We start from the raw sequence: 15,382 nt of genomic DNA on the forward strand, positions 1-15,382 counted from the left end.
TTAAATGTTAAAAAAGTGGATAATCGGGGCCAACGCACACTACCAAGCCTCACTGTCATTTTCATAGTCAAACTCAGAAGATAACACATTTCGAAATGCGTTCAACCTTGAAAGCAACAAAAATTTTTTGATGGGCGCTGAAGCGTTATATATGGCTGTCTGTTACCAAGCTGCAGAAAATGATGTTGTAAATTATATTTGGTTGTCTATGGTGGGACATAATGCTCGTAAAAAACGAAAATAAGATGCAACTGTCATCTTTCTTCGATGCGTATATGGATTCAATCAATTATTCACAAAATCGCAATAGGCTGTGGGATTTAGACGGCCAGTCCTCAAAACCTATTCTGGTTTTGGGAAATTAATCGAAGACCTCAATAGTCTCAAGAGGTTGAAAAAATCGTAGAGAGATTCTGATTTTTCGTTCCTTTTCACCTTTCTGCTTGAGTTTAGAAATATGCTGCTGCTGACGTATTCGCGCTTTGCATAAAATTTTTGGCCATCAAAGGTTCAATTCTGCTGTATCAGTACACTAAAGGGTTTGAAAAAATTACAAAGAGCAAGGTGAAAAAAGAAACTTGAATTTTTTTTGCCCAAATTTTTGCCAGGAAGAAATTGTTTCATTAAAAAAATTTCATCATGTTGGATTGTCAACTATTTTCACAGAGTACCAAGCAAATTTTCACTGCTATTTATTTTCTATTCGAATCAAGCGACAGGTAGTTGCCTGTTTAAAATTAAAGGAGGCAAAATCTCGAATTTGGAATCAAATTTGTAGCAATTAACAATTTTATATTGCAAATTGTTATGCAACTATTCACTTTTTTTAGGAAATCAGCAACTTCTGGAAGCAATTAGTCTATGGGAATAGTATACAGTTACCGGTCAATGACTTTCAGGCAACTTTCAGTGCCACGCACAGATTTACACAGGTCCTCTTCCTTTTTATGGTTTAAGTAGCCTGTGCGCAAACAGGCAATTAAAATATTTGAATCAACAATAAAACGAGTTTTACTTCATTATAATTTAATTAAAAATCTCACATAGCAAAATTGTTAGAATTAATAAATTAAAAGATTAAATAGAATAAATTAACATCTCTACTCCTTCCAGAGGAGGAAACTAACCTGAGTACAAACAAAAGCACACTTTATAAAATCATCCAGAGTTAACACAGGTCAAAATAAATTTAGTCACGCGACAATTATCGACATTTGGCACATTTCTTGACCTTTCAACTTATAATAAACACGCTCAAACTAACTGCGTTCTCTAACAGAAATCAGATATTTTTGTCATTAATATTATGCATACTTTGGACAAAAATTGGGCAGAACTGGCCAACAATGTCAAGTAGGCCAGTATAATAGACATTAATGTCAATTATAGGTTACACTCTTCCTAGGGGATGTTAGAGAAGGCAGTTTCATGAATTAAATCTTAAAACTATAATAAATAAATTAGAGTATACAATATAGAGAGGAATTTAAATAGCTCCATTTTACTTTGGTACTGTTTTCCTTTCCCCCTTCGCTTTCCGGAGAAATAATTGATAACTTTTTTAAATCAAACTAGTTAAAGAAATTAAACTAGTTAAATAAAAACTAATAACTCATCATTTAAATTTACAACTAATACTACAATTCTAGGGACCATTCAAAGCTAATGTGATGACTCTCTATTAAAAGTAAATGGGGACGATTGAAGGCAAAACTGACTATTGCCTCTAATTTTTTAACTTGGATTTCAGCTATTTTCTTGAACCCTTTTTGTCTCTAATCATAGAAAAATTGTCTTTTGAACTCGGTGTTTGACCAAAAAAGCCGTTCGCGAGAGTTAACAACTTTTTTAAATTATATTCACAGGGGGGAGAGGAAAAGGAAAACTTTTATTGGCATTTTGACCTTCAGTCATTATGTTCGTCATCTGACCTTGTGTCCGCTAATTCTCTACCGGAAGTGAACCTGACAATGGCAGCCATCAAAAAATAAGCCCAAATACAGTTGAGAACCATCAAAATACCAATCAGTAGGTTGCAGAAATAATACAGAACCCAAAAATAGCCATCAGAAGAATCGAAAGTCGACATTAAAATGTCCGGAACTTCGTAAATGACACTTCTCCAAATGTAAAATGGAATTAGGTATAATCTAGTGTAAAAGTAAGTTATAGTTAAGAGAACAAACATAAAGTAAGAGAACTTTTTAAGTTTCAAATACTTTCCAATTTTGGCCAGTTCCAAAAACGGATCCATTAAGTCATGGAATAACATCATTAACAATCCGACTCTGAACATGTTATTATGGTAACTAACTATAATCAACAACAATGTAACAACGTGATGTAATAACATCATAAAGAAGTCTTTGCGCTTTACTGAAACACAATGGGTCAAAACCTCCGAGCAATAATACCCTAGTTCAATCATGTAGTACCAATACTGTACAGGGGTCATTCTATGGTTCAAAGCATCGATCCACAATTGTCTGGAGTCATAAAGGAAGTCCGTAGGCAGTAAAACGACCAATCCATACGTCACAATCCAAGCGTGAATAAACAATTTCCAACAACCTTCGCGGTACTTGTGTTCTGTTTTCGGGTTCCGTAAAATATCACAACCAGGCTGCGCAAACGTTCTGATAGCCCAATCAGCAACAGTAGTTTCTGTAATTTTTCTAATAACTATCAAAAGTCCAGTAAGCGCGAGGCTTGAACCAACCTCGTTTATGGTAAAATTTGGCATTTTTACACTAATTTAGTCAATTTTGGCGAAAATTTGAAGGAAGACAATAAATTTTTGTATCTAAATGTTAGCTTGAATTGGCTATTTTTATTCAAAACGACACGGTTAATAATTTGAAACGAGTAAAAATGCGGCCTTTTCTACAAGGTAATCTTTCTCAATTGTTGGAAGCGCTTTGGCTGGAAAATAAACAAATGAAAGGCGTAAACAATAAATTTCCGTATTTTAAGCTTAAAGGTGCTATCAATATAAACACACCTTGAGATAAAAACTAATCTGAAAACAACATATAATTGGGAGAAAAAGGTAATTATAGCTAGGAATAAATAACTGCTGAACAATCAATTCATATAAAAATAACGAATTATTTTGACTAGGAAAAATAAAACTACGTCAGAGAAAAGCGTGAACCAGAGAAAAGCGTAAACCAATAGCTAATAGGATATCCATTCAACAATTTTTCCAAATTAGAATTTTTTTCATAAAATTTAGGAAGTAATGAATTAATGAAGGCAGCCAAAGAAAAGACTAATTAGAGACAATAAAACTGAAGTTGGTCCTACCGAATTTAATTAAATAAGCGAGGCACTGAAATATTAAAGGCAGCCAACGGAGATTATTTAGAGATAAATATTATTAAATTAATTAAACTAATGCTAAAGCTACCATAAAATATAGTCGGAAAAGTTTAGAGCATTAGGAAGACAAAACGCATCGCGACATTTACCATGTTTCAGTAGAATCCCTGAATAAATTTGATGACGTCATATCAGTGGATAGATTATGAATTGCACTTGAAGAGGGAATATACGATTCAAGGGCCTGCCTTGCATCTACGCTAATCGTGCATAAACCTGAAAACAAACATGTAGTCGATAAACAGTGGATAAGTAAAACTGCAAATGCTTTCAACAACTGCTTTTTAAACTAATGCTGTTATCATCAAAAATTTATTCAAAAAGCATGTGATGACTATTAAAAATTTGAAAAAGTTTTGATCTTTATTGATAAACTTTGCCAAAATCCAACCAATCATCAAATCCATCAGATCCAGAGCCCACCAAGCATACAAATTTTTATTGGCAAGTTAGGTAAGAAACTAAAAACAATGAAAATTTTCAGCTAAAAAAGTTTTTCGGTTCTTAAGAGGCACTAAACAATTTGTTAAAATTGTGCAAACAAGGACGGAAAATGAAACTCTACACAAATAATTTAATATTTCCTTTAGAGAGTTTTTGCAAAATATCATCATGAAATTTGGCCAATAATTTAGCTGTCAAATTTCAACTAGTAGGAATTACTCTAATTTAACAAGAAGAACCGGTAATGTGCGTTCGCATAATAAGTTCCAATGATTCAAATGATAAACCATGTATATAATTTCAGAAATTCAAATATAACCTCGCCCTCGAAGTTAATCTCAGTTACTTTTTAAAAATCGAATCATATTTCATCGAATTTTTGTCGAAATGAGTTATACTAATTTGACGTTTTGCTTGTTTCCAGAACGATTGATTGTCGAGGCCTGTTTTACAAAAATGAAAGCTTTCAAATAATTTGCGATTTATCTCATTGTGCTCTACTGCCAACACACCTATTCATTAAATTAAGGAAATCAAATAAAGATTAAAACAAATAAAAAAGAATACTAAAAAAGGATAGCTACAAAACGAAAAATGATTTCGATAAAGGTTTGTAAGCTTATGTACTAATAATTAACCCTTAAATAAGATGTTAAGGTATCCTCAATTGATCTTAAATCCAGTTACATATCTAAAATCATCATGAGATAGATGAACATTTTCAAACTTAGTAAATCATTTGCGATGAAAAAATATATATAATCACGCGACTAAGCAAGAAAAAATTCTCTGCAATAAGTAAGAAAATGACGTCACGCAAGCACTTGATCGACTGAAACAGCAGACCGCTTGAACATTGCGAGCTAAACAGAAAAGATTCACAAAACCCGAGACATTTAATAAAAATAGCATTTGAATTGTAAACATTTTTGGTGTTAGGGCATTGAATAACAAAGTTAACAGAAAAAAGAGATCTGAAAACAAAGTATCTAAACGAAACCTGGTTCGGAACAACAGCGACAAGCAGAGGCAAAAATTTCAAAAAATAAAAAGGTTGGTAAGATAATTACTAAGTGGTCTAATTGATCTGACACTTACGAAATCAAATTTTTCATCGCAATATTCTACAAAACATAGCCAGCAGATTGCCGGAATAGCTGCGAAAGAATAGACCTGCGTGCCATATAATAGAGATAGAAACAGATACAGATCTAAATTGAAAAGAAATCGACGCCGCTCAAAAAACTAGGCTAAAAAACATTCAGCGATAAATTAATAAAGCTTGTTAAAATTCATTCCACAGAAGCCTCTTATTAGGGACCTTTACTGCACATATGAGTTCCTTTGACCTTAAACAAATTTAATTTAAACTTAAGTTTTAAAGTGCAAAAGTCATTTTATTGAGTGAGGTAAGTCACGTATGCTCAAAATCTAATCACGCAAATAACCTAAAATCTTTCGCTAAAGCGAGTGAGAAATGACGTCACGCACGCAAATGCCGTTAGTGAGAGGAAGAAGTCATTCAGAAAATTTGACTTTTTCAGCTTTGCTGTGTGAACAAATGTAAAACGAAAAAAGAGCGTCAGACGACGAAACAAAAAACATAGCAGGACAAGTCCTGACGTACAATTCAAAGAATTTTCATTGACTAAACAGAAAAACTAGACCTAGAATGGACTATGAGTGAATTGAGAAAACATTTTTAAAAAGTCAGATCAAAAAATAAGAAAAAAAAACAAAAAATCAATGTCAAAATGCCGCATGTGAACAAAAAAACCACTAGCGAGAAATGAAAATTTAATTCAAACAAAAAACTAGGCCTAGAATGAGCTGTGAATGGATTGGGAAAACCATTTAGAGAAAAATCGAAAAAACAGTAAAAATCAGAGTGAAATTGCCGCATGTGAACAAAAAACCACTACCGAGAAACCGAATTTTTGTTCAAACACCATTTTCGCACTCTACTTTAAAATTAGAGCGAAAAAAATTCACGCCGCAAAACCACTCGCTTTTTCGCTCCATTTCCTGTTTCACTGCTCCATTTCCTGCAAAATCACTGCTCCAATTTGACTTCAAAAATCATGAAAATTTGTGAACAGATCTTAAAAAAAAAAAGACAGCGCCCCAATACAATTCAAATTCTTTGAATTGTAAAAACCAAGAGCACCGCAATATAGCTACGCTCACCTTACAGCTTCGCAGCTATAATAAACAAAATTATACGCGAACTAAAATCTTTTGGAGAAATAGATATTTAGTTGCAATACGAAAAAAGCTTAAAAAATTTTAAAAAAGCAAGCAGTAACAATAACAAGAAGCTGCTAAAACCATTGAAGCTAATAAGCTCTAAACAAATTTGTGCTGTTGAAATATAACCACTTACCCATCCCATGCTATAATTGGTCTCTTAATTTCAAATAACACGAAAAATGGCAAAGAAATGTCAAAAGACATAATTCTCTTGTTACCTTGAAATTGAGCCTTTCCACCAACTTCAGCACACTAAGCACTCTAAAGAGGGATAAAGGCAACTCCGACTCTACTCTAACTGAAGGAACTCTTGTGCTAGCATGTTTATTCCGCTTTGAAAACTCGAAGTTATCTCAAAAACGAGTGAACACATCTTACAAAAAAGTCGCATAAAATTCAAAATTTCTTGACTGTAAAAACCAGGAGGTCAATAATAGCTCAACACATTAATTTAGACTCAAGTTCTCTCATAATAATTGATGCAATTGTCGATCAAAATTTTCTACAGTTTCTATATTAATCGTAAACATCACTTTTCTCTACGCTGTTTCTTAAAAATAAGTTATATTTTAAACAGTTTTAAAATAATTTATGTTTTTAAAGCAGTTAATTCTAAATACTTGAAGTTGACACCAAACCTATCTGACGAACTTTGAACTTCACATCAGCGGTTGCACAGAAAATACGGTTGCAGAGGAATGAATCTTTGATTTGGATCGATTATTTTAACTTACGGGGGCTACACATTATCAATGTCTAAATCAAATGCGCAAATAAAATGCTCAATTGTACAAACGAGCGTGAAAAGGTCGAAGATGTACCCAAATTATCAAAACTTTGAGTGTCAATTTTTCGAGAAATGAAAATTTCATTTTTTTTTCGATAAACAAGTGCCAAACGTATGTACATTTTCTTCAAAAAAGAATTAAAACCTGATCAACAACGCAAATGATATGAGAAAAATGATTTTTGTCCTCCTCCCTCCTCAATGTCTTATAATGTCCTCCTTAATGAGAAATTTAATGTCTGATCTAAACTTGCTTGCTACTTCAATAAACACCATAATGATTTTATTCTTGCCAATTTGTAGAACCAACACGCTGAAGGACTGATAGCTATCTCTCAGCAAGAAGGCATTCTTTAGGTTGTTTCAATTCAACAATCAAAACCCCTTAACACAATAAGGCTTCTCTGACTAAAAACCAGTAAGAAAATTTGGTGTCCCGCTTTTTCGCCCCTATTTATTTAACCCCCTGTCATTTAACCTCGATTTATTCACCCCTCTATCATTTCACCCCGATTTTACTCTTCTGTGAAATAGGGACTATTAAATTAGCAATATAATCATTTGGCCATGCCGCGCTGGCCATGGCCATACCTAAGCGGCCCTTGTGACTTGATATGAAACTATCACAAACGAACATGGGATTAAGTTAACTACTTAACAATGACAAAATATGCTTTTAATGTCAACGGCTAAGTGACGGGAAGAAATGATATAGGGGTTAAATGATAGAGGGGTTCAAAGATACGGGGTTAAAATATGCGGGGTTAAATGAATCGGGATGAAAAGAAGTAGAACCGAAAATTTTTGGGGGACACAAATGTCAACCCATCATCTATTTTAGCAGCAGATAAATATTATTTTCCATGCATAGAATCAAGTAGAGCGCAATACTTTCCGTCAAAAACTAGTGTCGCAAACATAAAAACGCGCTCCTTTTAGAAGCGCTAAACTTTGCTAATTTCCGGAAAAAATCACGGAACGATTAATAATCATTATCACTAATTTAATTGTATTGATGGTAAATTCAGATTTGGGTGATCACACTAATTTAGTTGAACGATAGAAAAACATCCAATTTAAAATTTTTTCTCTAAAACCTCAATAAGCGAACTACAGCTATCGTTTTTTGATCAATCAACTGCACCTAGAAATGCACAAATAGATCGAAATACTAGCACGAAAAAATTTCATGCAAGTTCATGATGTTTTTTGTTACGGTTTCGTTGTTAAATTAAACTCAGTTTGGTATTAAAAATTGGATAGCAGTTAAGTTTTGTTATCTAAAATTTCTCTGAAGACGGAAACACGAGCTTCAGGTCCAGTATGCAATTTTCGAAAGGTCAAATAATCATAACTACTAATTTAATTGTATTGATGGTAAATTCATATTTGAGTGAACAAAATATTAATTTAGATGAACGATAAGACATCATTCAATTTAATACTTTTTTCAATAAAATCTGAATAATCGATCTACTTTCTTACCGCTTTGCGTTGTTTCAATGAACCGCTTTGGTTTTCTTACCACTTTCGTTGTTTCAATGAAACTCAGTTTCGTATTAAAATTGCATAGCTAGGTTTGTTATCAAAAATTTCAGATCCAATAGGCAATTTTCGAAAGTAAAATAAAAACCAACGACATGAATGACGTCTGTGTTATTCGGAAAATTAACGTCTTAGAATTTTAATAAAAATGAAATACTTTTATAGCTTGACAAAAATCGAATCTTCTGGACTACTGTTCCAAGTACAAAACTACCTTGAATGAACATTTTTGGATATTCGATGATTTTACCTACGTACATATACGAATCAAAAGGCATACAGAGTCAGAAGAAGCTTTAAAAAACTCCATTTTTCTGGCCCTGTACCTCAAGGAGGAAGTCGCACAGCTAACAATTTAAACCTCAAAGAGCAAAATGTTCTATTAAAATTCTTGTTTTTCCTCCGTGAAAGTTATCTCCGCCAAAGATGCGTGTCAGAAAACTGGGTTGAGATAAAATTCATACAAAGCTGGATGTTTGCGACAAAAAGGTAATCACAAGAGCTTAAAAATTGAAATGTTCTTATACGGCGAATAACAATTTGAAGATTAGTTTTATATTGTTGCTCTCGATGTTATGTCCTTGAAAACCCCTTTAGTCTCTTGAAACGAGTTTTCGAGATCAAACACTTTCAAGGATTTCATAGTTTAGTCTATATTTCACAAAATAAATGGAGCTTCGATTCAAGTATTCTGGTTTAGCCTTTTAGTGAAAGCACTTAGATTAGCTGGAATTGCTTATACGCAGTTACTCACTTTGAACAAAAAGTATAGTTTACTAAAAATATCAGGTAGAAGGAAAAGTTGTTACAATTAGCAATTGTTACTCCATCACCTGTTTGAGCTCTGAGTCCTTTGCATTGGTATGGTCACAAAAAACTGTGTGGGACAAAATTTGTTTCGGCTCTTATATTCTCAGAACAAAGAATTCGAAGAACAAAACGATATAAAACGTACCAAGATCAAGTTGAATACCAAGACGAGACTAGATGTTTCCACGGTACAGTTTAACAAATGGATCGACTAAATAAAATGTTGCAATTAGTTCGCAACGTTAAACTGCAGTTAATATTAAACCAAAACAAGCCGCTGTAACTTCTGAAGATTTTGGGTCGCAAGAAACAACTGAATTCGATCAAATTGACACACCTCAAATTAGTAAGGTCGTCTTATCGGCAAGATTTGAGATTAGAAATCTTTGAGTTAAAACAGACACGAGCACTGAATACTGGACGTACGTCCGCTTCTCAATTTAACGTGTGATATAATAGTATAATGGGTCCAAATCAACCTTGACAATTTCTTGTTCGCAAAGCCAGAGAAACTTCCAGTTATGCTATGAATTGTAACACTCAAAATAACGCAATTGTACAGAATATAATAGAACACATTCTACAAGTATTAAGATTTGTTGATAAACATGTTGAATCGTGACGTTAGATAAGCTAAGTTATGACTATATCAGCTCTTCAAATTCTAAAAGTCAACAAGAAATATGTGGTTTAGTTTCAAATCATAGAACCCTTTCACATTTTTGATTCAAACTAACTTCAAAACAATACATCTTTCAGACTTCACTGATACGACTGAAGGTTCAAACACTCTTCTACCTTGTGAAAATCTTCAATTCAGAACCCTTGAAGATCTTCATTAGATTAGTACAATAAGGTCTAGTTGTACAGAAAATGTCAATTAAAAAGATCAGACCCAATGACTCTAAAACGTGAAGAGCGATTACAAACCTGTCAAACAACTGACATTAGATTGGGGTATTTTATGAATGACCCAGAAAGAATCGTTTGTCTTTCGACAAAGATCTCCTCGGCATCAAAGAACTTCAGTAATCACAATTGACGTGCTTGGTGAATTATTATCGTGTCCAAATTTTGTACTGACAGGATAACGTCAGACTTCAGGGCGAGATGAAGGTCTATAAGAGTTCATAATTATTGTAGGTGATCAGATCGCTTAAATAAAGAATTTCAGAGAACTGAAATGTTTTAACAAAATAAAAGACGTTTAGCAAAGCTTACAATGCGTCAGCAATTCCCGCTGAAGTGCCAAAAATGTTTCCGAAAAAGTACAATCCATGGATTGACGCAACAAAACAGTGGTTTACAAAACTATCAAGTTTTTGGAGTTAAAAAATTGTTCAGTATGCGCAAGACATTGTTCACATACAAGTGTTCCCTGTTGCACAAGATATCAAATTATCTGAAAACTAGAGACTAGAAAGCTTGTAATTTATCCATCAGTAAACAACAAAAAGAAAAATAAACGGGTCATTGCTCAGCCCTCTTCCAGATCAATAAGCGATTATAAGCAAACTTAGACTCGAAGTTGAGAAGATATGAAAAACTTCAACACGTAATTTTTCAAGTCCTATCATAACAAAATCAAACAATCAACCACAAACAACCTAGTAGTCAATTAATTTAAGTTTTGTTTCAAAGGCGCAATTTTTGGGGGACACAAACGTCGAAAATTTTTGGGGGACACAAATGTCAACCCATCATCTATTTTAGCAGCAGATAAATATTATTTTCCATGCATAGAATCAAGTAGAGCGCAATACTTTCCGTCAAAAACTAGTGTCGCAAACATAAAAACGCGCTCCTTTTAGAAGCGCTAAACTTTGCTAATTTCCGGAAAAAATCACGAAACGATTAATAATCATTATCACTAATTTAATTGTATTGATGGTAAATTCAGATTTGGGTGAACACACTAATTTAGTTGAACGATAGAAAAACATCCAATTTAAAATTTTTTATCTAAAACCTCAATAAACGAACTACAGCTATCGTTTTTTGATCAATCAACTGCACCTAGAAATGCACAAATAGATCGAAATACTAGCACAAAAAAATTTCATGCAAGTTCATGTTTTTTTACGGTTTCGTTGTTAAATTAAACTCAGTTTGGTATTAAAAATTGGATAGCAGTTAAGTTTTGTTATCTAAAATTTCTCTGAAGACGGAAACACCAGCTTCAGGTCCAGTATGCAATTTTCGAAACGTCAAATAATCATACCTACTAATTTAATTGTATTGATGGTAAATTCATATTTGAGTGAACAAAATATTAATTTAGATGAACGATAAGGCATCATTCAATTTAATACTTTTTTCAATAAAATCTGAATAATCGATCTACTTTCTTACCGCGTTGCGTTGTTTCAATAAACTGCTTTGGTTTTCTTACCACTTTCGTTGTTTCAATGAAACTCAGTTTCGTATTAAAATTGCATAGCTAGGTTTGTTATCAAAAATTACAGATCAAATAGGCAATTTTCGAAAGTAAAATAAAAACCAACGACATGAATGACGTCTGTGTTATTGAAAATTAACGTCTTAGAATTTTAATAAAAATGAAATAATTTTATAGCTTGACAAAAATCGAATCTTCTGGACTACTGTTCCAAGTACAAAACTACATTGAATGAACATTTTTGGATATTCAATGATTTTACCTACGTAAATATACGAATCAAAAGGCATACAGAGTCAGAAGAAGCTTTAAAAAAACTCCATTTTTCTGGCCCTGTACCTCAAGGAGGAAGTCGCACAGCTAACAATTTAAACCTCAAACAGCAAAATGTTCTATTAAAATTCTTGTTTTTCCTCCGTGAAAGTTATCTCCGCCAAAGATGCGTGTCAGAAAACTGGTTTGAGATAAAATTCATACCAAGCTGGATGTTTGCAACAAAAAGGTAATCACAAGAGCTTAAAAATTGAAATGTTCTTATACGGCGAATAACAATTTGAAGATTAGTTTTATATTGTTGCTCTCGATGTTATGTCCTTGAAAACCCCTTTGAAACCAGTTTTCGAGATCAAACACTTTCAAGGATTTCATAGTTTAGTCTATATTTCACTATTTCACAAAATAAATGAAGCTTCGATTCAGGTATTCTGGTTTAGCCTTTTAGTGAAAGCACTTAGATTAGCTGGAATTGCTTATACGCAGTTACTCACTTTGAACAAAAAGTATAGTTTACTAAAAATATCAGGTAGCAGGAAAAGTCGTTACAATTAGCAATTGTTACTCCATCACCTGTGTGTTGTTTGAGCTCTGAGTCCTTTGCAGTGGTATGGTCACAAAAAAACTCTGTGGGACAAAATTTGTTTCGACTCTTATATTCTCAGAACAAAGAATTCGAAGAACAAAACGATATAAAACGTACCAAGATCAAGTTGAATACCAAGACGAGACTAGATGTTTCCACGGTACAGTTTAACAAATGGATCGACTAAATAGAATGTTGCAATTAGTTCGCAACGTTAAACTGCAGTTAATATTAAACCGAAACGAGCCGCTGTAACTTCTGAAGATTTTGGGTCGCAAGAAACAACTGAATTCGATCAAATTGACACACCTCAAATTAGTAAGGTCGTCTGATCGGCAAGATTTGAGATTAGAAATCTTTGAGTTAAAACAGACACGAGTACTGAATACTGGACGCACGTCCGTTTCTCAATTAAACCTGTGATATAATAGTATAATGGGTCCAAATCAACCTTGACAATTTCTTGTTCGCAAAGCCAGAGAAACTTCCAGTGATGCTATGAATTGTAACACTCAAAATAACGCAATTGTACAGAATATAATAGAACGCATTCTACAAGTATTAAGATTTGTTGATAAACATGTTGAATCGTGACGTTAGATAAGCTAAGTTATGACTATATCAGCTCTTCAAATTCTAAAAGTCAACAAGAAATATGTGGTTTAGTTTCAAATCATAGAACCCTTTCACATTTTCGATTCAAACTAACTTCAAAACAATACATCTTTCAGACTTCACTGATACGACTGAAGGTTCAAACACTCTTCTATCTTGTGAAAATCTTCAATTCAGAACCCTTGAAGATCTTCATTAGATTAGTACAATAAGGTCGTTGTACAGAAAATGTCAATTAAGAAGATCAGACCCCATGACTCAAAAACGTGAAGAGCGACTACAAACCTGTCAAACAACTGACATTAGATTGGGGTATTTTATGAATGACCCAGAAAGAATCGTTTGTCTTTCGACAAAGATCTCCTCGGCATCAAAGAACTTCAGTAATCACTATTGAAGTGCTTGGTGAATTATTATCGTGTCCAAATTTTGTACTGACAGGATAACAACAGACTTCAGGGCGATATGAAGGTCCATAAGAGTTCATTCATATTGTAGGTGATCAGATCGCTTAAAAAGAATTTCAGAGAACTGAAAGGTTTTAACAAAATAAAAGACGTTTAGCAAAGCTTACAATGCGTCAGCAATTCCCGCTGAAGTGCCAAAAATGTTTCCGAAAAAGTACAATCCATGGATTGACGCAACAAAAAAAGTGGTTTAAGAAACTATCAAGTTTTGGAGTTAAAAAATTGTTCGATATGCGCAAGACGGGCTTAAATTGTTCCCTGTTGCACAAGATATCAAATTATCTGCAAACTAGAGACTACAAAGCTTGTAATTTATCCATCAGGAAACAACAAAAAGAAATTAAACGGGTCATTGATCAGCCCTCTTCCAGATCAATAAGCGATTATAAGCAAACTTAGGCTCGAAATTGAGAAGATAAGAAAAACTTCAACACGTAATTTTTCAAGTCCTATCATAACAAAATCAACCACAAACAACCTAGTAGTCAATTAATTTAAGTTTTGTTTCAAAGGCGCATCTGATAAAAGTTCCTGAAACTTTTTTGCACGTTTCTCATTTTAGCAAGGACGAAAAGAAAAAAGACGAAAAGAAAAGACATATAAAACTTACCTTGGAATATTACGCTAGGTGCAAATGCAAAACAGTACTAAATAAAAATCGCCAATTAAGAGAAAGCCCCTCCCTCCCCTTGTAGATTGTCCATTAACTCCGGGCGGCAGGTCAACTGCTTTATACATGTATAAATTCTGGCATTAGTCAAACGTCGGAGCAACAAAAAAAGCAGATATAGCTTCAGTAGGAAACATAACCGGCTAAACGTCAAAAAAATTGCTCTCGAACGACTAGTGGGAGCTCTAAAATCAATTGCAGCCTGCTTCAATGGGGGAGAGGAGCCTAAATGGGACTTAAAAGTTCATTAATGGGCTTCAAATAACCACATTAGAGGTTAATATATATTTAAAGTGGAAAATGGCACCAGTTTCGGTGCTTTTTTCATTTGACTTTTAGTTTTAAATTGCCGCCAATTGAGTTCAGCTGCTTGAAATTGTGATTGAGAGAATTTTAGATCACGCAAAACGCGTAAAAGTCACTCCGGCGTAAAATTCACTCGAAGTCAAGGGCGTAAAAGTCACTCGAAAAGTCAAAACGGTCAAGAAAAAAATTTTGCATAAAAGACACACACGTTTACAATAATTGCTTCTCTACGAGAGCAATTAATAAGAAGGGGTATAAAAAAATAATTTTAAATCAAGATCTGATTAATTTATAAGGTGAGTTAAGACAACAGCCACCCCTCTCTATGGCTCCGACGGAAACTTCAACAACGGGACGCCAGCGCCTTGATCGCGCGCCACGGACGCAGAGCAGGGAACAACGCAAAAGCGCAATGTTTTGTCCTGATGTATGTAATCACGTCAGAATATGAATTCTTTTTCCTCACGCCGATTCTTGTTGCCAACCTCTATGGTTTTCGACTCTGATGAGCTAGCTCCCGCAGTGCAGGAGAAGATCAATGGACAGAAGGTGGCCTTCTTGACTTTAATACTCTTTACTATTAACTCAACTTTTTAATGGTCTTTTGATATTTAAATGAATACAGTTTGCTTTTAGGGCAACTAAAACAGATTAACCAAATTTATATTGATAAATATTACTTGAGAGTGGACCAAACAGTCCTTTTGCATTGATATCTAATCACGTGTCATCAGTGGCCGTACCTCTGTTTGCAAAGGTTTCTCACAGTGTCTGAAGACTGGGCTCTATTTCGAGATTATCACAATTTTTATCTAGCAAGTGGCAATGCAATTGAATTTGGCATATCGTT

General features: G+C 33.8%; 1 protein-coding gene across 4 annotated transcripts in view; it reads right to left on the reverse strand.

Moving 5' to 3' along the window:
- Window positions 1–1,779: 1,779 nt before the first annotated feature.
- The window catches only part of LOC142354328 (ceramide synthase 2-like), a 67,473-nt gene continuing 53,870 nt past the window's right edge, over window positions 1,780–15,382 (reverse strand). For 2 of the 4 annotated variants that reach the window (XM_075406600.1, XM_075406599.1), the window contains exon 2: window positions 1,780–3,597. In XM_075406600.1, coding sequence (XP_075262715.1) covers window positions 1,907–2,743 — 837 coding nt within the window. In that variant the 5' untranslated portion in view covers window positions 2,744–3,597 and the 3' untranslated portion in view covers window positions 1,780–1,906. Of the gene's footprint in view, window positions 3,598–9,240; window positions 9,262–9,362; window positions 9,881–15,382 lie in introns of those variants that run through there. The other 2 variants (XM_075406598.1, XM_075406601.1) reach the window with 2 other exon arrangements.

The sequence above is a fragment of the Convolutriloba macropyga genome, chromosome 15 (assembly GCF_964194025.1).
Source record: "Convolutriloba macropyga chromosome 15, txConMacr16.3, whole genome shotgun sequence".
NCBI lineage: Eukaryota > Metazoa > Xenacoelomorpha > Acoela > Convolutidae > Convolutriloba > Convolutriloba macropyga.